This window comes from Coloeus monedula (genome assembly GCF_965178545.1).
Source record: "Coloeus monedula genome assembly, chromosome: 20".
NCBI lineage: Eukaryota > Metazoa > Chordata > Aves > Passeriformes > Corvidae > Coloeus > Coloeus monedula.
Genome location: NC_138800.1, coordinates 9,894,393 through 9,917,606, shown reverse-complemented (window position 1 = coordinate 9,917,606; position 23,214 = coordinate 9,894,393). Strand labels below are relative to the sequence as shown.

General features: G+C 46.5%; 2 protein-coding genes across 6 annotated transcripts in view; both read left to right on the top strand.

Annotated features, from left to right (window-relative positions):
* Nucleotides 1-3,744: 3,744 nt before the first annotated feature.
* DDX52 (DExD-box helicase 52) lies at nucleotides 3,745-9,549 on the top strand (the record flags this gene model as incomplete). Its single annotated transcript, XM_082294671.1, has 15 exons — nucleotides 3,745-3,831; nucleotides 3,979-4,207; nucleotides 4,507-4,637; nucleotides 4,839-5,024; nucleotides 5,256-5,399; nucleotides 6,121-6,232; nucleotides 6,521-6,593; nucleotides 6,685-6,888; nucleotides 7,271-7,361; nucleotides 7,542-7,664; nucleotides 7,883-8,033; nucleotides 8,290-8,365; nucleotides 8,537-8,608; nucleotides 8,726-8,818; nucleotides 9,090-9,549. 15 exons carry the CDS (start codon nucleotides 3,745-3,747, stop codon nucleotides 9,175-9,177), a joined length of 1,860 nt encoding a protein of 619 aa, XP_082150797.1. The 3' UTR covers nucleotides 9,178-9,549.
* Nucleotides 9,550-10,516: 967 nt separating this feature from the next.
* SYNRG (synergin gamma) overlaps nucleotides 10,517-23,214 on the top strand; it is a 37,421-nt gene continuing 24,723 nt past the window's right edge. For 3 of the 5 annotated variants that reach the window (XR_014226993.1, XR_014226994.1, XM_082294658.1), the window contains exons 1-9: nucleotides 10,518-10,595; nucleotides 14,091-14,131; nucleotides 15,455-15,573; nucleotides 17,718-17,848; nucleotides 18,336-18,441; nucleotides 18,704-18,815; nucleotides 19,959-20,249; nucleotides 20,959-21,186; nucleotides 22,639-22,716. Coding sequence is in view for 3 of the 5 variants with exons in the window: in XM_082294658.1 (XP_082150784.1) it covers nucleotides 10,525-10,595; nucleotides 14,091-14,131; nucleotides 15,455-15,573; nucleotides 17,718-17,848; nucleotides 18,336-18,441; nucleotides 18,704-18,815; nucleotides 19,959-20,249; nucleotides 20,959-21,186; nucleotides 22,639-22,716 (1,177 nt within the window). In the remaining 2 variants the exon portion in view is untranslated. Of the gene's footprint in view, nucleotides 10,596-14,090; nucleotides 14,132-14,620; nucleotides 14,680-15,454; nucleotides 15,574-17,717; nucleotides 17,849-18,335; nucleotides 18,442-18,703; nucleotides 18,816-19,958; nucleotides 20,250-20,958; nucleotides 21,187-22,638; nucleotides 22,717-23,214 lie in introns of all 5 variants that reach the window. The other 2 variants (XM_082294659.1, XM_082294660.1) reach the window with 2 other exon arrangements.

Below are 23,214 nucleotides of genomic sequence, written 5' to 3'. Positions count from 1 at the left end.
GCGCTGCCGGCACAGGTCACAGGGCAAAGCGCTGTCACTCCCTGCGCGCTGCAGACAGGCTCAGCCTTTGAAGCCTTTGAGCGGGCTGGTGGCAGAGTTTGAGGAGTACACAGAGAGGAATGCAGAGAGTGCTGGCCTCGGGAGGCCGGGCTGTTTGCGGGCGGTGCCAGCTCCCGCTGCGGTCTGGCCACGGGGCAGGGAGCGGAGCCCGAGGAGTCCCTGTGCCAGGCTCTGTGCGCTGATGGGGGGTGTCCGTGATGTGCTCGCAGAAGATCCTCGCCAGTCCGTGAAAAGGTTTGATGGGGGCAGAGATGTGAGTCAGGAAGACTAGCAGAACAGCTCTGGAACAGTTTGCTGTGCTGAACCAAGGCACTGCACACAAACACTTCAAAACGCACTCAAGCATCCAGAGAAAACCTCTCTGCCTGCTCCAGTGCATCTCCGATTGTTCCTGCAGCTCCGGGTACTGCCCTACCATGCCTGGGCTCCCCGCAGCAGCCAAGGGACCATTTAATCCTGGAGGATCCTTTTCCCCCCGCTGCGGGTGGTGGGAGACCCATGGGTCCCGCTGCAGCCCCCAGGCAAAGGAGCGGCGTGCGCGACACAATGGGAGCAGCCCCGGCAGAACGGGAATGCGGTGCGAGCCACCAGCACTGGCAGGGAGAGGTCTGTGAGGCCCTGGACTTTATTTCTCTGACCTAGGGAGAAAAAAAGTAAAAAAACTCAAGTGTGCCCTAAGTTGTCCTGTCCCGGTGTAGGCGTAATGCACAGCCATGGAAAACCCAAGCCTCAGGCATTTTATGCTGTCTTCTAATTCAAGGAACTTTGATTTTACTTTCCTACTCAGCGAAATTAATTCTCCTCTCTGTAATTAATATGCTGCTCAAATGGATTCTTAATTACAGATAAATCACAAATCTACACACTCAACTGTTATGCTTTTCAAGTAATAAAACAGATCATTTGTCTTCCTCAGATGAACAGAGCCCAACCAGCACACCATTTCCCCCTTTATGAAGAATTCATTTGCCTTAGAAAGAAAGTCTTTAAAAAAACATTGCAAGGATTTCTTGAATAGGGGATCAAAGCTCCCACACTGCTGGAAACCATTTTTTGCTAAATAAGATGTGAGTAAAGGGGAAAAAAGTAAAAGTTTTTTGGTAGTGGTTGGGATTACAACACCCTTGGGAGGGACAAGGACGTGGGGTCAAGAAGTGGTGACCAGGTTAGCAACACAGGGAACAGAAGGGGAGGACAAAGGAACAGAAAGTGGAAATGGACAGCTGAATGAGGACGCATGTTTCTTTGCTGCAAGAGAATGGATGCTACATCAATTCATACTGAGAGCTAAGGGCTGAGGGCCTGTTAATGGATCGGGGGACACAGCAGGGATCAGAGGTCACGAGTGCGCTCGGCCGGGCTAATTGACTGTTATGTGCATATTAGTGATGATGATGTAGCAGGAGGGCAGGGCGTGGGGGGCACATGTGCAGAAGTCCCACTGTCCTGTAATTCCTGCCTTACCCTTGTGGAACAGATGGACACACACACACAGAAGATGCTGGCTTAGCTGGACTTCTCCAGGAGCCCACGGCTACAGGTAAGGAACTCAGACCTGGGTGTGCACGTGATGGAATAAATGCACTCACCGGATTTGCTTTGCCATCTTACAGGGTTTTATTTCAGCTCCACGCCTCGGGCACAGCCCAATGACCCGCCCAGGGACACATCCCACCTGAGCTGCTCTGCACCATCCCAGAGATCCCTGAGCCCCGCAGGCATGGGGCTGTGTCAGGGTCGGGAGAGTGCCCAGCTGTTCCCCACCCACTTGTACCTGCTGCGGTCCCAGGGACTCCTGCAAGGATAACAAATGGAACCAGGAGCCTGGGCTCTCCCACACATCCCAGTCCAGGCCGTGGGCATCCTGCCAGTCACTCCAGGCAGAATGGGCAGCCCTTCCCTCCTCTGCTGTGGCTGTATCCAGCCCCGGTGTGCTGGAAGCGCCGTGTTCCTCGGCACGTACAGCCAGGGCAGGGGGTTCAGGGAAAGGCACGAGCTGCTGCAGTAAGGGCTGTTGCCCCCTCAAGGTGGCTGTGGCTGGGAGGTTGATACCCCCTGAGCCTGGCACGGGCAGATGTTTCCTGTTTGCTGTGGTGCAGCTGGAGTGGGAACTCCCCGTGAGGAGGCTCTGAGGAGGTTTGGATCAATGACAGGGAACATTGAGGCATCCTTTGCCTTGTGGGGTTTCTGCAGATGGCACCTGAGAGCAGCCCTTCTCTGCAAGGCTTTAGGTCACCTTGCTCAGAGCAGGAGCAGCAGAGTGACAAGAACCCCAGTAGCTCCAGGGGGTGGCCACAGGCTCCCCAAGGAATGGTCACAGCCCCAAGGCTGTCAGAGCTCCAGGAGCATTTGGACAATGCTCTCAGGCACAGGTTGGGATTGTTGGGGTGTCCGTGCAGGGCCAGGGGTTGGACTGGATGATCCCTTCCAGCTCAGGATATTCCATGGTCTCTCGCTCCCGGCACAGGGCTTTCTGCCCTGGGAAGCAGAGCTCCTCACTCCTGACACAAAAGGATTTCCCAGCTGACCGATGAAGAGCATATTCCCTGTTTCCTCACTCTTGAATCTGCCAACAGCATCCCTTGGTGAGTGATGGATATTGGAGATGATTTATAGTTCTTTGTTACACAAATGCCTCCACATTCTTCCCCATCCTCTCGCAGCAACCATTAGTCACTGCTCCCCGCAGAAAAGCAGGAGCCTCAGCCTGGGAACTGCACGAAGGATGTGGAGTTGAGTCTTTATTCACTGTAAATACACCACTGGGGACAAAAGAAAGGGAATTGTCACCGTTGTGGTGCTCTGCACCCAGGTCCCTGGGTCTGCTTCCACCCATTTGCTAGGAAGTTGAAAGTTTGGCAAAGAAAAAGCACTATGTATCAGGGAGAGAATGGCAGAGGAGAGGATCAGGTTTACCCAATTTGTCATCTCCAAGTTTGTTATGAAAGTAGTGAATGTTACAGGAGGAACAGCCATGACCTATATGTCTTAGAGCTCTTGGATTTCAGCAATTTATATCTCTAGCCTTTGAGACTTTTATTACATCAGTTTTTGTTGCTGCTAATTAGATTTCTGTTTGTTTTCCTTCAAGAACAACCAGGAAAAATCTGTATTGTTTTATCTGATAGAGAGTACTAGATTTACCTGCGCTATTGGATCTCATGTTTATCATAATGAATAAATACATCAATTAAATAAATGCTGATCTTAATCTGGGCAAACTTTCTTGAATGCCCTGAGGAGCTCAGCCAGTTGCTGGGTTGCTCCTGCCACGGTGTTAAGCATTTGTTTCTTCAGGCACACTTGTGAGGCTGGACTGTACTAGTACAAATCAAGGATTAAGCAAAGTGGTTGTGCACAGGGCAGCAACAACATCCTCCTGTCAGCTCCCTTCCAGACTGCAGGACTGCAGCAGAGCTGAAAGGGACCACACGGAGGCATCCACAGCCCCGCAGGGGGAAGGAATTCTCCCTCGCGCTGTCGCGACAGCCGTTCCCCTCCCGCTGCGGCATCTCCCGTGGCCTCGGGCCCGCTGCGGCCTAGGGAAGCCTGACCGCGCCGTTGCCATGGTAACGAGCGGCCATGACGCCCTCGCGGGGCGGTTGCCATGGTACCCGGCCGCTCCGCGCCGGAAGTGATCCCCGTTTCCGGCGGCGGCGCGGGGGATGCTGGGAGCGCGGCAGCATGGAGACCCATGAGCTGTTCCGGCGCTTGGGTGCCGGGGCTCGCTTCGACGTGCGGCGGTTCGGGAGCGACGCGCGGCGATTCGGGGTGCGGGGACACCGAGGGGAGGCTGGGGAGGGCTCGGGGACCGGCCCCTGCACGGTTCAGGCTCCAGAGCCCCGTCCCACCCGCCCGCGGCGCTGAGGAGCGGGGGCCTGGCGATGGTGTCTCACCCTTTTCCCTGTTGTCCCGCAGGTGGTTAAAGGGAACCGCGGCAGCGTCTCGCTGGAGAGCCTCGACTTCTTCGGGAACAAGGAGGGAGCCCCTCAGGGGTCTGCCGAGGAGGGCTGCGGGCTCGCAGGGGCTGAGGAGGAGGTGAAGCAGCAGAAGGATGGAGCAGGGAAGAACGATGGAGAGGTGGCAGGAAAGAGGAAAAGAACGGCAGAAAGCAGTGAAGGGAAAAGAAAAAAGAAAAAGACACGAGGTATTTGTACACACGTGTGTATCCCTGGCAGGATCATCAGAGAATCCCAGAGTGGTTTGGGTTGGAAGAGACCTTAAAGCTCATCCAGTTCTGGGTTCCTTGGCTGGTCTGGCTCAGAGCTGATCTAATAACTGGGCCAAGATTCAGTGTTGAGACCTGGACATGTGGTTGCCATCCTTCTGGAGTCTTCATTCGTTTTATTGAGAATGAGAGAAAAAAGGTTCTGAGATTTTTTTGTCTCCAAATAATGCCTGTCTGTATTTTACTAAAGGACATTTCAATTTGTTTGCGGCTTCCAGGAGCAGTATCAATGCCAGAGCTGTCAGAAAACAATGGAATAAAGTGGATGTCCTCTCTAGAAGCAAAGTTTGAAGATGCCAAAGACAAAAAACCTACTGCAGAGAAGCTTGAACGCTTGAGGAGAGAAAAGGTGGGACCAGGGAATTCTGATGCAGCAACAGGTTCCTGGTGTTCCGTGGGTGTTTGATCTGAAAATTGAGGGTTTTTTTGTGGTGATTCTTCTTGGAAGGAGGGTGACTGAGTGTGGGGGAAAGAATCAGGAGGTGAATCCATACGTGGTGAGTTTTATGGTGTTAAGTTAAAAAGAAGGAGTTTGTCTTTTGCCTTGTAGATAAATCGCTTCAGGAACCAGCACAGGATCAACATTCAGGGAACAGATCTCCCTGACCCCATTGCCACCTTTGATCAGCTTCAGAAGGAGTACAAAGTCCACCCTAAAATCATGGAGAATGTCCAAGCTGCAGGCTTCCGTGTCCCAACGCCCATCCAGATGCAGGCAATTCCCGTCATGCTGCATGTAAGTTCTCTGGGATTTCAGGGATTCTGCCAAAATCTGGGGCCATGGCTGCGTTTGTGGCAGTTTTAAAGCTGAATCAACTGCATCAGAGTTGAAAGCTTGGCCATTACAATTTTCCTCATCCTCAGGTATTTTGGGTCAGTTTGCAGCATTGATATTGATGGGAATGTGATTTTTACTCCGTATTTTTTTTTTTCTACTGGAATGTAACCCCTTTGTATTTTCTTACAGGGTCGGGAGCTTCTGGCTTCAGCTCCTACTGGGTCTGGAAAAACACTGGCATTTTGTATCCCTCTCTTAACACATCTGAAACAACCCAGGAACAAAGGATTCAGGGCTCTGATCATATCACCTACCCGAGAACTTGCCAGCCAGGTGTGTGTTGAGGGAATCTCGCACTGATGTACTTCAGTATTTTCACTCTGCATCAGCAAAATAGCAGCTCAGTAAATATTTTTTTCCTTTATTGCCCTCACATATCAGAAAAAGCTAATTTAAATGTGTCTTTCAAGTCTTTTGACTTCTGTGAAGTAGGTGCATATCTATTATCTGGGTCTAATCTAAATGATTAGATTAGAGGCTCGAGATTCTTTGATCATATTTTAAACTGCCCAATGCTCAGGTGCTCTTAAAACCTCCTTTCCTACTTGAGATTGCTACAAGAGGTTTATCTGTTTGTCCCAAACTCAGAATTTCAAGGAGTAACTTTATAACAAAGCTGTGTTACTAAAATGAAATAAAAATGGCACCTTTGGGCAGTTTTTATTCATGTGAGAGAGGGAGCCACATATGGTAGTGACGTGAGTAATGCCTGTTAGAGAGCTGCATTTTATTATGCTAAGGAAACCAGAGAGCTTTCTCTTAACACTGAAATCAGGGTGGTGGTTGAAGCTCTGTCTTCAGGATGAGGTTGCCCGGAGAAGTTGTGGCTGCCCCATCCCTCAAGGTGTCCCTGCCCATGGCAAGGGTGGAACGAGATTAGCCTTAAGGACCCTTCCAACCCAAACCATTCCATGATTCCATGATTGTCAGCAGTGTTTTGGTTAGAAAAGCTCATCAGCTCAGTTTGAAAATCCAACCTCTGCTGCCTTTTCAGACCCACCGGGAGCTGGTGAAGCTGGCAGAGGGCACAGGCTTCAGAATCCACATGATCCACAAGGCAGCGGAGGCAGCCAAGAAGTTTGGGCCCAAGTCTTCCAAGAAATTTGGTAACTATTTTAAGGACTGAAGTGTTCCTAAAAATTTAAAAAATGTCACTGACCTTTCTCTCTGGGCTGTGTGGTTTTAAAGAGATGGTTAATGCCACTCAGGGTGTGCAGTCTGTTGTGCAACACTCAAAGAGTGGCAGGGAAGAAATGGGAAGTGAGCCTGACATGGACTCTGCTAAACTGTATCTCTGGCATATTGGATTGGAACTGGTGTTTCGCAGGGCTCTGTTTGTTGGGTTTATTTTGTATCTTTTTTGACATTTTGCTTCTTTCCTTTTCTTCTACTAGACATACTGGTTACTACTCCCAACAGACTCATTTATTTGCTGAAAGAAGATCCTCCAGCAATAGACTTGAGCAGGTATGAGAGTCTGTTTCAAATGTGCTTTGCCACTCAAAAGTGACACTTCTCCCCCAGTGGCTCTCCTGAAAAGCAAACCTCCTGTTCCTAGCGTGGAGTGGCTGGTGGTGGATGAGTCAGACAAGCTGTTTGAGGATGGGAAGTCGGGGTTCCGGGACCAGCTGGCCTCCATCTTCCTGGCATGTACCTCGCACCTGGTCAGGAGGGCCCTGTTCAGCGCTACCTTCGCCCACGACGTGGAGGAGTGGTGTAAGCTCAACCTGGACAGCGTTGTCTTGGTGTCTGTTGGAGCAAGGCAGGTGTTTTCTGCTTTTTTTATTTTTTTATTTCCTGCGAAATTGTTTTCTTTGCATCATCAGCCTGCTTGGTTTTGTGGCTGTTGTTAGTCAGCACTGCAGGTTGTTTGTCTCCAGAAAAAAATTGTGTAGGCACGTAGATCTTTCTCGTGTGTTGAATAAAGTGTTCTTTTGCTTTGCCAATTACTTTATCATCAAATAAACATCAAGCTTAGGAACATGCACTGGTGAAATAGGTTTTGTTGTGAAGTATTTCTCATTCACCAGGTAATATTTTTATGGGGGTTATATATATTATATATATTTATTAGTATATAGGATACTTATTTGTTAATGTATATGAAAACCATGGAAGTCTGTCTGTTGGATTTTTGGTTTCAGAAACTCTGCAGCAGAGACAGTAGAACAAGAGCTGCTGTTTGTTGGATCTGAGACAGGAAAACTAACAGCAATGAGAGAGCTTGTTAAAAAGGTATTTTGGAGAGACTGAGCATGTTCTTCCTGCTGAACTGAGCTGTGTTCTGTCAGGGACTCCCAATTTCCCAGGTCAAACACTTCTCTGTGACACACAAACCATTGCCCAAGTCTGCTGTGTCTCAGATTCTGCACAGAAAAGGACTTTGGAACCTGAGATAAATTTACTCTTTTGCAGGGTTTCGCTCCTCCAGTCCTTGTTTTTGTACAGTCTATTGAGAGGGCTAAAGAGCTTTTCCATGAGCTTATTTATGAAGGCATCAATGTGGATGTCATCCACGCAGACAAGACTCAGCAGCAGGTAGGAGGGTTTTATTTCTGTTCAAGAAATGCTTTAGAAAGAAAGGTAAAAGCAAGAGTGTAACTCCAGGTAACCCTGGCAGCAAATTTTTGTGGGTTTTTGTTCAGAAGTTTAGTTTTATTCCTTAACACCATGACAACTTTAACGAAACAAGTTCACCTCCTTTCTCAAATTGTTTTTTGGGCTGTTTCCAAATATCTTTTCTGGTTGTTTCCTAGAGAGACAAAGTAGTGCAGAGTTTCAGAGCTGGGAAGATCTGGGTGCTCATCTGCTCGGCATTACTGGCTCGAGGGATTGACTTCAAAGGTGTGAATATGGTCATCAATTACGATTTGCCAACGAGTGCAGTGGAATACATCCACAGGATAGGTGAGGGATGGCTCACAAATCGCCTCCTTTTTCCCATTTCTGAGGTCTTTATTGTAGATGCTCCTGTTTTTGTCAGTAATCTGTGAACCTTATGTAGGTGTTTCAGACTTAGCTGTGCTTTCATTCACTAGGAGCAGGGTTTGGGGATTGGCTGCTTGGTGTATGCTTAGTATATGAACATGCATCAGGAGGCTGGGGCTGTGAGGAGGAATAAAGGGAGATGTTTAAAGTAAAATCTCTTTGCAAAATTTGACAGGTCGTACTGGAAGAGCAGGACACAGAGGAAAGGCAGTCACTTTCTTTACAGAAGATGATAAACCTTTATTACGGAGGTAATGTGTCTTTTATTAATAGTGTCTTTATTTCTTGCTTTAAAAAAAATCACCACAAGACAAAAGACCAACAACAAACCAGCCAGTTTGTTTGGTTTGCTGTTTTCCACAAAAAATATTTATCACTTGTCCGTGCACTGGAGTTGATCTCTTCCCTTCTCTCCTCTCCAGTATTGCCAACGTTATCCAGCGCGCTGGCTGTCCCGTGCCAGAGTACATAAAACATTTGCCCAAACTGCAGAGGTATGTTCATTTGAGCAGTTTACCAGTTTTTAATTAGTGCTTTTTAATAGCTTTTAGTAGTTTCTAGAACTAGAATCTCTAGTAATTTAATCTTTCTTCACTAAATGTTGTTCTCAGCAAACAAAAGAAGAAATTAATTAAGAAGCCTTTGACAAGAGAATCCATTTGTACCACCCCAAAGTCCTTCTTGAAAAAAGGCAGAAGAAAAATGTAAGTAAGTTTTTCTGAAGAGGAGGTAAGCAATGCTGTTTATCCAGAAACAGCCCATAACGTTTAACCAAAGTAACAGATAACTTGTTTGGATGAACCACCCAGTCATAATGATACTAGTGATGAAGTTTTAGTGACAGTATCTGTCTACTGGAGATTGGATTAATGACAGCATTTTTCCTTGTGTGGTGCCATGTGTTAGGTGACAGCAAGCTGAGTTTAAGCCACTGGTTATGCTCAGGTGTCTTGATCTCCAATGTGTTTCTTGTAGGAAAACTACAAAGGAAAATATTAAGGAAAAGAAGAAAGGTAAAGAAGACAAAAAGGGCAGTAAATTACAGACTGTTTCAGAAAGCTGAATTTAGACTGGTGAGCTGGGGCTGACACCTCTGTCTGTGCTGGAACAGAAGAATGAAGATGGCAGCGATGGTGAAGGGAGAAAAACATTTCTTATATTCCCTTCGGGGTGAGGGTGAAGGTTTACATGATAGAAGGTCTCTACTGAAATGCCAGGAGAGAATTCCTGGATGCTTCTTACAGAAGCTGGAGCATGTGCTTGTGCAATGAATGCCGTGTATTTCTGAGAATAAGATTGTGTTACTTTCACACAGTTTTGTACTGCTGCTTGAAAATATTGTCTGTGTTCAGACCGCCCCAATACATTTGTCAGACACTTTCAGGAGATTCAGAGACAAAAAACATACAATGTTTACTCTCAGGTTTGATAAATGCAGCTGTCAGAGACTTCCCTGGACACTTCAAAAAAGCCACTTGTATGTGAAAGTAAAGCCTTCCTCTTCCTACTGTTTTTCTTCTATAAAACTGTTTTGAAATAACTGATACTTTACATGTCCAGTAATTTTGTACTGTTTTGTAATTGAGCCTGAAACCAGAATAAACAAGGTCATAAGATGCTAATTCAGAGACCTGCCTGACTGTGCAGCCTCGATGGAACAAGTCTGCAGGCAAAAGAGGCCCAGCTCTGTGTGCTTTCTCTCTCTTCATCTGCCCAGCGTGGTCTCAGCCCACCCGGCTTGTGTCAGAATTCGTCAGGCAGGAATGGCTTCTTTGCAACTACAATCCTTTAAGGGAGATTTCCTGAACAGGATTGTCTTGGTTTGATCTAGTTTGGATGGGGCAGCCACAGCTTCTCCGGGCAACCTTTGCCAGGGCCTCACCAGCCTCACAGGGAGGAATTTCCTCCCAATAGCCGACTTACCCCTCCCTCTGTCAGCGTGAATCCATTCCCCCTTGTCCTGTCACTCCGGGCTCTTGTAACACGTCCCCAGGTCACCCCTGGGGGAGGTCGGGCGGAAGGGCGGCACTTTCTTTTCCTTTTTACGGAAAAGCGCTGGTTTGGGTGCAGGGAACCGGCGTTCCTGACGGGAAGCCGGAGCCCCTCATCCCCTCCCAAGCCGCTCCCGGGGCACCGCGGGGCTGCGGAGCCGAGGAACCCAGCGGCTGTGTGGGTGTGGAGCCGGGGCGTTGTAGGGCTGTGACACGGAGGCGCTTTGGTGCTGCGGGGTTGTGGAACGGAGGAATCGAGTCGGGCTGCTGCTCTGTGGGACTACATCGGCGGGGCAGCGGAACGGAGGAACCGAGGCGCTGTAGAAGCGGGCAGCGGCGGGGCCGTGGGCGGTGCTTGCCCGGGCCGGCCCCGGAAGCCGCCGCCGCTCCGCTGACAGACGGCGGGGCCGAGCGCGAAGATGGCGCTGCGGCCCGGGCCCGGCGCGGGGGGCGCCGGCGGGGCGGGCGGCGGAGCGGCCGGGGCAGCCAGGTCGGTGGTGACGGAAGGGGAGCGGGCGAGGAGCTGTGGAGAGGGAGGGGACAGATGGGGCGGAGGGCGATGATGGGGAATTAAGGGGAGGCGGGGAGGGGCAGAGATGGCGGGAGATGGAGGGCGATGAGAGGGCTGGGGTGGGGGCTCGGGGTGCAGGTGGGATGTGAGGGCACAGGGGTCGGGGCCCAGGTGGGGCGTGCGGGGTTTCTGACTGGGGTGTGGGGGTCCCGGGTTGAGTACGTAGGGTCTCAGGTGTGGTACATGGGGTCCTGGCCGGGATGTGTGGGTCGCAGGTGTGGTACATGGGGTCTCAGGTGAGGTACGTGGGATCTTGGGTGGGGGTCCCAGATGGGGTTCATGGGTTGTCAAGTGAGCTTTGTGGGGTCTTGGGTAGGGTGTGTGGGTCGCAGATGTAGTACCTGTGGTCCTGATGAAGCACCGAGGTCCCTGGCAGGATGTGGTGCTGTCCCGGGTGGAGTGCGTGGGGTCCTGAGTAGGGTGGGGGTTCCCAGGTGTGTTGTGGGGGATGCAGCCACGGCAGCTCTGCGTTTCGCTGAGATTTATTCACGTTTTTGGGGGCCCAGCTGATCCCCTGGTGTGTCCAGGCTCGGGCAGTTGCACCCCACTTGTCGTCAGGCTCTGCAGCTGCAGTCTCAGATATTGGGGTGGAAAGGATTTGGGGGTGTCGGCAGCAGATGTTCCTGTCACCGCCGGGCAGGTCTGTTTGTGGCCTCCCTGGGGACTTCCCTTTTCCCCTCCTTCTCACAAAGGGCACCTTGGCCAGAGGGAGGACTGAGGAATTGTGTCGGGAGAAAGAACCGGTGTCAAAAGAGATGTTGTTGTGTTTCTGGAAAGGTTGGAAAACTGGATTTCACCACCTTTGAAGACTCGAGTAATGTTTTTTCCATGTAGGCTCTTGTGTGCTGTTTATCTCTTGTCCTACTTCTAGGGAGGCAGAGAAAATTTTGCATTTGACAATTAAGTTCATTGAGTTGTCTCGGATATCCAGAGCCCATGGTTTTGTCAGGGTTATTGAGTATATAGGTTCTGAAAAATAAAAGGATTTACAAATCACCATTTCCTATTGATAGTATTTTGGTTTCTTTGAGGACAAAGGCTGGAGGTAGAGGAAGAGTTCTGTTCTGTGTCTGTGTGGGTTTTTTGCCTTATTTCACTTCAGTTTTTATGCATTTCTGTCATTCAAAAATACTCTGACAGTCTGTTGCATTGATAGAGTTGTACTGCTTGGGAATTCAGGGGTTTAAAAATCCACTTGTAGATGGGAAGATGGTCTGTGTGGTTTGGAGCTGTTGGAGTGAAGTTTCAATTCAGAAAAGGAGTTGCTTCTCCCCGTGCTCCTGCATTTTGGCTGAAGCTGTTGCTTGGTTGGTTTGGGGCTTCTGGTGTTTTTTTTAAGCTCCGTAGTTTAAATACTCATTTAGTAGGAATTAATGGATTTATAGTACTGCTTTAAGAGGTCTGTTGTAGGGTGGTCACTTTGTTCCCTTCTCTTTATTGTATCTGTGCAGCGTATCCCAAGTCGGTCTCACACAGGACTGTCCCTTCTCTGGCTTCCTCAGCCATAAGAACCAGCTGCTTTCACTGATTGCATTTTTGCATCTCCAAAAAAGTAGTTCAGTGATAAATTCCCATTGCTGGAATGAAGCTGGAATGGTTTGTGGCCCTGCCAGTGTGGCTGGTGCTGGCAGTTGCACAGCTGAATCCTGGAATGAATCCGTGGTGGATCCGAGCGGCACGTACGGGGCTGTGCTGCCGGAGCTCGCTTTGCTACTTTGGACTAGCTCGTCTTCCAGTGCCCTCTAATTAGCTGAGGGGTTTTTTGTTGACTATTTCTTTTTATTTTTTCAGCAGAGACTTATAAATAAACCAGGAGCTCTGTAGAAAAGGATAAATATTTAATAGTTTGGCCTTTACTTGCTTCCAACAAGCAGTGGTACCTCCCGATGCTCGTTCAGTTTACATTGCATTTGCTGGTTTGGAGAATTCTTGTTGACCAGGTTCTCCAGCAAGAAGGGAAACATGAGGCTTAGAACACTTCTACGTGCTTAGGAGATCTGTAGAAATTGCATTTAATATTTCACCATTCTGACTAAAGTAAGTCTGTTTGTTTTCACGTTGATACTGTATGCCAAGGACTGGATTAATACGACTGAACTGAGTTAAACAGACCTTGGCTGTGGTGAGAACCAAACCCTGCACGTGTTTGGGGCTGGAGTGTGTGAGTCTGTACAGTGCTTGAAAGAGAGAACTCCAGATGGTGGGGATTGAGGATGGCAAGACTGGACTCACTGGAAAGCACAGGTGTGTGATAGTTGTGGAAGGAGAAATCAGCACGCAGTGGTCAGGGCTGAAGAAAGCTTCAGGATGATGAAGTGAAAAGCAAATGTGTTGTCTTGGTGACCGTGTGACCCGCTGTCTGTACAATGGGGAGATGCAATTTGCTCCTGGATAAATGCATAATTTAAATTCCTTATTTTATCTTAGTGCTCATATTACACAGCTCTTTTATATTTATAAACCAGGTTGGCTTTCAGGACTTCCTGCAGCCATTTCTGATGGCATTTTCTCTTGTATTCTTAGGCAATTTCTTTTACATCCACCCTCGGAATTGAACATTGAATATCTATAAGGGTGTTTCTCTTCCCCTGCACTTTGATGTAATAACTGCCTGGGACACTGAGTGAGGTTCTTGTTTGGGAAATTGCTGCTGACGTGGGTTTCTGCAAGTTGCTTTCAAATGAGAATATTAAACTAGGTCCTTTTTTGCTGTTTGGCAGCTGTTTGAGAGTGAGGGCTAGCAATTTCCATTAGGATTTTAGTTGAAATTTTAATGGTTCTTCCTCCAGGTGCACTTGACCTTTGATATATGTTCTCCAAGGTGCTATTTTTGTTGTAATTAGATAACCGAGAAAATAGAAGCTCCATTATTTTGTGATGCGTGATGTTTCAAAGGGGACAAAAAGTGATGTGGTTTTTTTGGTAGTTTATTTTTCTTCAGAAAAGCTGTTCCTAAGCAGCAGAGAAGTGTTGTCTGGTGCAGTTAATGGTCCTGCTGAGTCAGATACTTCCAAGAGGAGATGTTTATTCATTCTGTGCTTAGCCTACACAACAAACTGACCTGTTCCCAACCTGTGTGGGTGCCGAAACTCTCCTGTGGGTGATGTGGATGAGTCAAAGCCATCTCAGGGCTGCTGGGAGGATCAGATCTGTTCTTCCTGGCTCTGCAGCCTGTGACAACGCTGACAGTGCTGCTGGGGCTCTCCGGTGCCTTGGGGATCCCGCTGAGGGATAACATTTTCCCCTGTGATGGGGTTGGGGTTCCATGGGACCTGCAGGAGCAGATGCAAGTGCTGACCAGAATGTGGGAGGCTCCTGGGGATGGTGCTGACGTGGAAGTCGAGGTAGATTTTCAATCACGGATATTTGCACTAAAATGACAAAATTTCACATAATCTTGTTCTCCTCCTGCAGCTTCATGTTTCCAGTCGCAGGTGGTTTAGGTCCCCCTCAAGGTATGTATCAACTTCACTTTTTGAGCACAAGGTACTTTGTTTAGATAAATTGGACCTAAACCAGGTCTGCAGTGATGTTCAGAGGTATGATTATTAATTGAACCCCTAGCTGGTTTTTGCCCTTGAATTCAGCTCTGCTAAAATGACCCTCACCCCTCTGTTGGTAAAACCTCCTGTGTGTTGTTGAAGCAGTGTCACCAGAATCTAGATTAAAGGTCCAGAAAACTACATCTCCCTTTTTTAATCTGAATTTGCCTTTTAGATTCTGGTGTTATTTTGTGTGGTATTTCACCTCTCTCTGCTTCATCTCCCAGCTGTGTATACCCATATTGTGCGGGTCTTGCAAGACCTGGTAAATATTTACAAAGCACAGCAGGACCCTGGGACGAAAGTCACAACCTGTGTGGAAAGTATTAATACAATAGGAGAAGCCTCAACCTTAAATTGCCTTTGTTCTCATTCCTGATGCAGTGCTATTTGTTTAATTAGGGGAAAATATGCAGAGAACTTACGGGGAAAATGGAGAGTTTTTTTTATTAAAATCTCAGGTACTGATTAATGGACTATTCCTGCCTGTGTCATGCCCTCCTGGAGTGATTTTGCATAATTACCTCATGGTGTGCTGGTAACGAGTGTGTGTTAGTGTTTGTCTCCCAAGACAGCAAAATGTGAGCTAGGAAGATACTGAAACATAACCCACTTGCTTTATGCAGTGAATTAACACATTCCAGCTTGATTCGTCCAGTTTTGTTCAAGTTTAGCTTTTACTGACAAATACTGTTACCATTCTAACACTTGTAGTGGGCTAATTAACCTAAGGTGTGCTAATTGACCTACAGACAAGTTATCCAGCCAGGTCAGAGCGTGAAGTTGCTTTGTGAAAGGTTGACTTTATTTCCCAAGATTTATTTTCAGAAGCTGCTGGTTTCTAGAGAAATGGGAATTACCAGCACCAGTCACCCTGGTTAATTAAATCTTTTTAATTGGAAATGACCCTTCCAAAAATTATACAGGAAGAAGCCCACAGAGAATCTTTAGGATGGTGGGAGAATTCATCAGCTTAGTTATTGAAAAGCCTTATTGCATTTTTCCCTATAGACTGACCAGTGTTTAAACTAAGGAAATTCTGTGGCTGCCTGCAGTGTAGCAAATTTAATTTTTTTTATTTTTGAACAGCCCAGCACAACTCGGAGTTTTTTACTTTCCTTTGCTGGTATAGTAAACAAAAAAGAATAATTAAATGGGGGAGGCAGGGTTAGGGAAGGGGGGAAAAAAAGCTTTAACATTAACTGGGCACTTAGCTTGTTTGATGTTTCATTGCAGGGATGATTCCTATGCAACAGCAAGGATTCCCAATGGTTCCTGTCATGCAGACCAATATGCCAGGGATGATGGGAATGAATTATGGCTCTCAGATGCCTCCTGGACCCATGACCATGCAGGTGTGTGGCCATGAAATGTGGGCTGAAACTGCAGAACCCCAGACTGGTTTGAGTTGCAAGGGACATTAAAACTCATCCAATTGCACCCCCTGCCATGGGCAGGGACACCTGCCACCATCCCAGGTTGCTCCAAGCCTCATCCAACCTGCCCTTGAGCACTTCCAGGGATGGGGAGTCCACCTCTCTGGGCACCCTGTGCCAGGGCCTCCCCACCCTCACAGGGAAGAATTTCTCCCTAATATCCCATCTAACCCTGCCCTCCTTCAGGTTAAGGCCATTCCCTCTGTCCTATCACTGCATTCCCTTGTGGGAAGTTCCTGTCCAAGGACATGAGGTGCCTTGGGTGTGGCTGAGGGGGGACAGCTGGGGCCATGGTCCTCTCACAACTGCAGTGGGGTAAGAGGGTGGAACTTGGCTGGGAGCTGAAGTGTGGGTATTAGTCTGTCATGGGACATCTCTTCTGTAGTATTCCCTCTGAAGATATTTCTCATGATTCCAAGAATTCTCCAAGTTTCCTGGGGATCTGGATAGAGAGCGGGGGGGTTTGGCACACCTTACTCCCTGTTGGGGAGGAGGGATGAGGGTGTAGTGCAAGGACAGCATCAGCAGTAGTTAAGGTAACTTGGAGGTTTTAGCCCACTCAGAGGTGTCAGAATCTGAACTTTGATGTCACTGTACATGTTGGGACACCTGAGTGTGATCAGAGCAGCCTGGTCTGAGCAGGGAAGGGAACAACAGCATCAGCAACGTGTTGGAAAGCGCCCAGATGCCACCTGCTCCCAGGTGGGGTTAGTGCTGGTGTGGTGTTGATCAGAATTCAGAACTCCCCAGTGGATCTCTCCTGTCTTTTAAATTTTCCTTGGTGCTTTTTCTTCTTTTCTTTGGTTTTGTGGTGGTGCATAGTGTACTGTTTAAAATGAGACCTTTCTGAGTGGCTGCAGTCCGTGCAGAGCTGTGACCACTTCACTGAATTGTTTCATCCCTTTGCAGCTCACATGCTGGGATTGACACAATTAAGTTTCCTAAGTGTAGGTGACAAATCATAAACTGTCCTTTTAAATACCTTGTTCTAGGGAGAGGGAATGTCTTCAGTGTGCTGTATTTTCTCATCTGACCAGTTTTCCCATTTGTCCAGCTTCCCATATTTGTCTCATTTTTCTTTTTCCTTAAATTAACTTTGTCTTTAGTGCTGCTGTTGCTAATGGAGGAATAAGAATGAAAGATGAGCAGTTAATACTATGTTTTCTCTCTTTTAATCTATTGTTTTCTATTTCATGCCAGATGTGCTTATGTGCAAATTTGCACTTTGCTGAAATGTAATGTTTTTGCATGACTTTCTAACCAAATTGCTATGTCACAAATTGAATTTATGGTGTTTTGCCATCTCCTTACACTCCCTTCCCTCCCCCACCTGGAATTTATTATGTTATTTTGGTGAAATTTATAGTAGGAAGATGTTTTTATGAGAGCTGGTCTAAAAATAATAAACAGCTTTTGTTCTCTTCCTACGTGTTCTGAGACCAAATACAAAATGAATGGTAAGAAAAGTAAATTATTTTCTGTCTCCTTCTATATTAGGCAGCTTTGCTGCTCTAAATGTCCCAGAATATATTTCTCAGCAAATGTTTCTGATACAGTTTATTCAGACAAGCTTCCTCTTGGCTCTTGTCATACATTGTTGGTTCACTGGGTATGTCTGAGAAATGACTAGACCACATTTTCCTGCATCCATGGTTGGTAGGAGTGGGCCCTCCAGCAGGGAATATAAAAGCACTATGAAATCACTTAGAGTAGGAACCAAAAACTCCAAGAAAACCTGTACTGAGCAGTGTAGGATGGCTGTAGCCTTCCTGCTCTTGGGGCAGCTTGTATGGATTTGAAGGCCTGGTTTTTGCCAGTGACTTCCCAAGTGTTGTGAGGACTGAGAATCCTTGTGGAGAGGAAGAGTGCCATCTACTGAGGCAGCTGCTCTCTGCTCACCGCTGCTCCTCCAGCACTCCCTAACGCTGAATTTTATGGGCTCGACCCCCTTTGCAGCTTGGCATTGCCAGTGCTTTGGCTTTTTCTGTGGGGGGGGGGGGGAAAAAATACACACTGGAGTTGAAAAAAAGTACCCTGGAGCTGTATGGTTTGTTTGGTTGTAGGGTGGCATGGCCTTAGGGCCGATGCCCGCGGCCGGAATGCCTTACATGGGACAGGCCTCGTTCCTGGGAATGCGCCCGGCCGCCCCGCAGTACACCCCGGACATGCAGAAGCAGTTTGCAGAGGAGCAGCAGTAAGTGATGCTTCACTGACTCTTGGGGAATCCTTTTGTAAGGGGGAGATGTGCTTTCTCTGGAGCAGCATCCATTTAGGGCCGTAGAATATTGCTGAATATTCCACTGCCTCTGCAGTCTGATCCATTTAGGGCCGTAGTATATTGCTGAATATTCCACTGCCTCTGCAGTCTGATCCATTTAGGGCTGTAGAATATGGCTGAATATTCCACTGCCTCTGCAGTCTGATCCATTTAGGGCTGTAGAATATGGCTGAATATTCCACTGCCTCTGCAGTCTGATCCATTTAGGGCTGTAGAATATGGCTGAATATTGCCTCTGAAGTCTGTAGTGCTTGTCCAGGTCTGAGAAGAAGCAGGAACGTGTGCACCAAACTGTCTGAATTTGAGACAGTAGAAATGGAGAAATCGAGCACAAACCTGCCACGAAAATTCTCATAAAAATGATTTATAGATATCTATATATATTTAAATCATTTTCCGTCAGGAAGAGGTTTGAGCACCAGCAGAAATTCTTAGAGGAGGAGAGAAAACGGCGGCAATTTGAAGAGCAGAAGCAAAAGCTGAGACTCCTGAGCAGTGTGAAGCCGAAGGTATGGCCTGACAATGAGTGGGGTGTTTCTTTCTTCAGGTTTTTTTAATAGCTTTTAATGGGAGGGTCTCTTTCAACAAGCAAATCAGTGGGGAATTGCATGAGATGCCAGATTATGGCTTGAAAAACCTCTGGAAGAGTCAGTCCTTTACCCACTCTGCCAGCAGCAAGCATTGTTAATTCTGGTGTTGAAGAAGCGTGGGTATTGAAAGAAAACTGAGCTGTTCTGTGAATTTTTCAAAATGTTTTCTGTGGTGTTTCAGACAGGTGAAAAAAGCAGAGATGATGCTTTGGAAGCCATTAAAGGGAACTTAGATGGCTTTTCTAGAGATGCTAAAATGCACCCAACACCAGCAACCCATCCAAAAAAGCCAGGTTTGTAATTTTCCTCATTTTCCAACGGAAAATAAAACTCCAACATTTGAAATCCTCGGCAGGGGGAACTAATTCCAACAAGTATTTTTATTTGGTGGTACAAAATGAGTGGATTAACAGTTTTTTAAAATCAAATGTCATTCTAGCACCTGTTTGCTTGGTCAGGGTATGAGGGTAAAATATTAGATATCAGCCTTTTTATATTAAAAGACTTAGAATCTTTAACAGAAACCATAATGTGCTGTGCTAAATGTGAAACATCAAGGAAATTGATAAAGCGTTTGTTCTTTTCTAGTCAAAGCATTAATTAATGTTTTGCAGAGTGCTTTTGAAGAGGAGAAGTGCTATTTAAGTGCTAAGAATGATCAAAACAGTGTAGAAAGACGTGAGTGGGTGTCACAGCTGCCTGATGTGTCGCTGGGCATGGTCAAACCAAGCCTCTGTGTTCTCAGTAGCTACACTTGCAACAATTGCCACTTAAGATTTCTTATGGTCTGTGGTGTAGTTTTTTAAGTGTCTGGCCTGAAACAAAGCTTATCTAGGCGGGCTTTTTCCTATATAAAATTTGTGTCTCTGCTGTGGATTTACTCTTTGATGGTTTTGCAGTTACAGGTGGTCTCTGACAAGTTCCTTTTGTCTCTAGATTTGCCTGTCCTTTACCAGTTTTGTTAAAATGGGTAACACTGGAAGGGATCAAGCAGAAAATTGTCTACATGAGCAGACATTTCTTTTGTATCTTATGATATATTGCAGAGTTTCTGTGGATAAAACATTCCTTTGAGGGAGAATGTGCCCCTGACAGACACTATTATGTCCAGTTTGAAATATTACCTCTGGATTTGTTTTGACCCTGTGTGCTAAAAACAGACAGAATACTTTCACAGCCAATGTTAAGACCCAAGTTTCAGCGTTTACATCCTAAAAATCTGGGAGGGAAGATGCGTGGTTGGAAGTGGCTGCTCAGTTTTACCTTGTGTTTGCTACGCTGGCAGTGACAGCCTTCACATCTGTCACCACACACATTCCACACTGCTGCTGCTCACCCATTTGCTGTGTATTCCCAGTGTTTACCACTTTCCCCACATTCCCACCCATGACCCTTATTCCTCATCACTTTGCCTTGTGTGTTCATTCCATTTGCAGATCATCCCACACCATCCCATTCTGCTGTTTCTGTTTCCCATTCTGCTTTTCTCGATGATGAAGAATTTAGTGACTTTATGCAAGGCCCTGTTGAAACCCCCAAAGTGGTGCCTCAATCCACCTCTCAGCCTTTCCATCCTGCCACTGAGGCTGGGCAGCTGCTTTCAGAGAGGGCTGTGCTCCAACCTGTCCCTCCAGCCCAGGTTCCAGTGTTATCCACCCTGCATGGTACAACTGGGCAGGTTCCTTATTTTCCTACCTCTGCATCTCCATCCAATACCCATAAACCAGGTAACTCTAAAGTATCTTCTTTTACATGTCACCTTCTGAGCTACACAGAGTCTTGACTTATTTTGTTGGGTTTTTTTTTTAGTGTGGCTGGAAGAAATAATATGTAGGCAATTAAGCAGAAACCTGCTGATCCATGGGAAAAGATGGTTTAAGTCCCCTTCTCCCTTCCCTGAGAACTGCCTGTAAAAGCAAGTCATGTGTAGATCCAAATACTGCTAAATATACACGTACCTGATCTTAGGTGAATTAAATCATGTGTTTTAGCATCTTCCTAAGTCTGTGTGGTAGAAAAAGTGGAGATGGTGGTATAAGAAATAATGATTATGCTGCTGTGGAGCACTTGTGTGCTTCCTCCCTTGGAGGCTGAGGGAATGTTGGTGAGATGAAGAATTTTGGAGATGTGTAAGTAGATACTGGCCACTTCTGCTCCTGATGCCTGGATGATTATGTAGGAATAATCCTAATACAGAAATAGTTTCATGTCTTCCTCCTCTTACTTGTTTTTTGCTTGTTGAGTTTGTTGTGTTTGTGGTAAGTAAAGGGCAGAATCGGGCTCTGAAAGTATCCAAGGAGGGTGGTGCTGTTGGTCTGAGTTGGGGCTGATCATCTCATCAGTGGTACCAAAAGTACTTTTCCTTTGAAAAGTGTGGAATTGCAGTCTGGGCAGTTCATAACAAAGTATAAATAATTGCTCCTGCTGTTTATTCAGGCTCTTCCTTGGAGGAGAAAGCCTTAGCTAATGGCCCAGATGAATCTGAACAAGAGCAAACCAAACTTAAAACATCCGAAGTTGGGCACAAAGCCTCAGCTGCAAGCCAAGCCCATCCCAGTCTCACCAGCAGTGACTGGGATGTTGTAGGTGGACATGAAAGTGGCCCCACTGCTGCTGCAGAGGTGCACAAGGCTTCAGAACAAAACAGAGCAGTTGAAGAGTGTGGTGAGCAATCGAAACATTTGACAGAATTTCAATCTAATGAGATGCTGCTTGGTGCTAACGCTCTGTTCACTAATTCCGAGGCCAGCCCTGCGTAATTTTGCTCTGAACGCCTGCTTGAATAATATGTCAGTGCCTCCTGCTCCTTGCTCAAAGTGTAACTGCCATGATTTTGCTCTGAACTTTCTCCATGTGAGTTTATTGTTGTAATCACCTTTAACGTGTTTGTTTAATCAGGTTCGCTGTTTTAAAACATTCTGTCTTGTCCTGGGGAAAAAAGAAGTTGTGCTTTCTAAAGATATTTTTGAAAACTATTTAGGGGAAACTTACCACTAAAGATGGTCAATGTCGTGGTGGGTTTTAATCTTTTAACCTAGAGGGGATGATAAAATGCCAGGTTAAAACTCTTAGCTAGTTAATACTTGTTTCTCAGACAATTTGCTGCTCGTACATGTTATGTCTAAAACCATCTGTACTTTAGGGATGAAAATTTAAAAGATGGGCTAGATGAAAACTTAAAACAAGGTATTGTTCCAGTTTGGATTTTATTAAAACTGTTGAGTGAGTTTGGAAGGGGGGTTAAAACTGAAGAGTAATGAGACCTGAGGAAGTAGCAAATTTATTTTACTTGGTTGGTGAAATGAAAGGAATCGCTTGTATTAGAATGTGCTTGGAGCTGTGGGATGATTAGAAATTAGACTGCAGTCAGGAGGGAATCCATGTGGAAGACAGGAGACGCAGGGGCACTTGGAAAGACAATGAAATCTGAAATGATGGTGATTTTGGTCAGAGCTCCATCCAATATGAGCATAAAATCTGCTGAGGGAGACTGAGGGGAAGAGCCCACACAGTGGAGAAGGAAATAACCATTTTTCAGGGAGTGAAGTGTGGCAGATGATGTTATGAAGCCAGTAGTAGTGAAGGTGGCTGTGGTGTCCCCTGGAGCTGAACACTGGGAGCAATGGATACGGGTTTGTGGACATGGGATATGATCTTGCCAAGGTTCAGTCTATGGGCTGTTTGTGGATTTCCCAGGGGAGGATGTTCTGGGGGAACACTGTGGGTTTTATGGTAGGTATGGATTTATTTATTCCATGAATAGCCCTAATAGTAGAGAGTTGATGGGAAGCTGAATTTGTGATGGCACAGAACTGCTGCTGTGAAACTTGAAGACAGTGAGACTTCAGGTTCTGTACATCTGGGCATGAAGAGGGAAGCACGTGAGGAGCTCCTTATTTCATTACATACATAACTATAATCTATTACTGCCAAATCATTCTAGTTATTATTTCCTATTCCTGCAGTATCTGTTCTTCCTCTGAGCACAGTGATTCCTATCTGAAATCTTTGCCTGAAATGCTGAGTGATGCTGACCAGCTGTGGTGTAGTCTCTTAACATCATTGTACTCTATGTCCTAATACAACTGTTTTTCTTACTGAATGGAATACGTTTAGGAGTTGGAGTGTTCCCTCCCCAGGACCCCATCCAGCAAATGATGCCTGCCTGGATTTACAACGACAGCTTGGTCCCAGGTAAACCAACCAGTGGGCATTTGGCCAGGTGGGCAGTGCAGGGTGTGAATGTACCTGTGCTTGCATGGCCACTTACTGATCAAAGCCTTGTTCCCTCATCAGATGAATCCTGTGTCTGTGATGTGTTCCATATTTATGGTGGCTTTATCTGCATTTAAAGAAATACAGGTTTTACTCGAGCATGTTAATAAATTCTAGATTAAACATTTATGACAGCAGCTTATCCCAGTAGAGGTTGCATTGCTGATAATGCTGCTTTCATGGGTATTCTGGTTTTTGGCATGTCTTGTAATTAGGCAGGCTCATTTCTGAAGGCTATTTGTCTTCTATGTGTAAATAACACAGTGATTAGAAAATGAAATGCTGGAGTAAATATTGATTACACTGAGGTTTAAATACATAAAGCTCTTAGAGCTGTCTTTTTATAGGGGTTATCCTGCAATTTCATTGTAGAAATGTGGTTTGAATTGCAGCACTAAGTGTATTTCATATAAAATA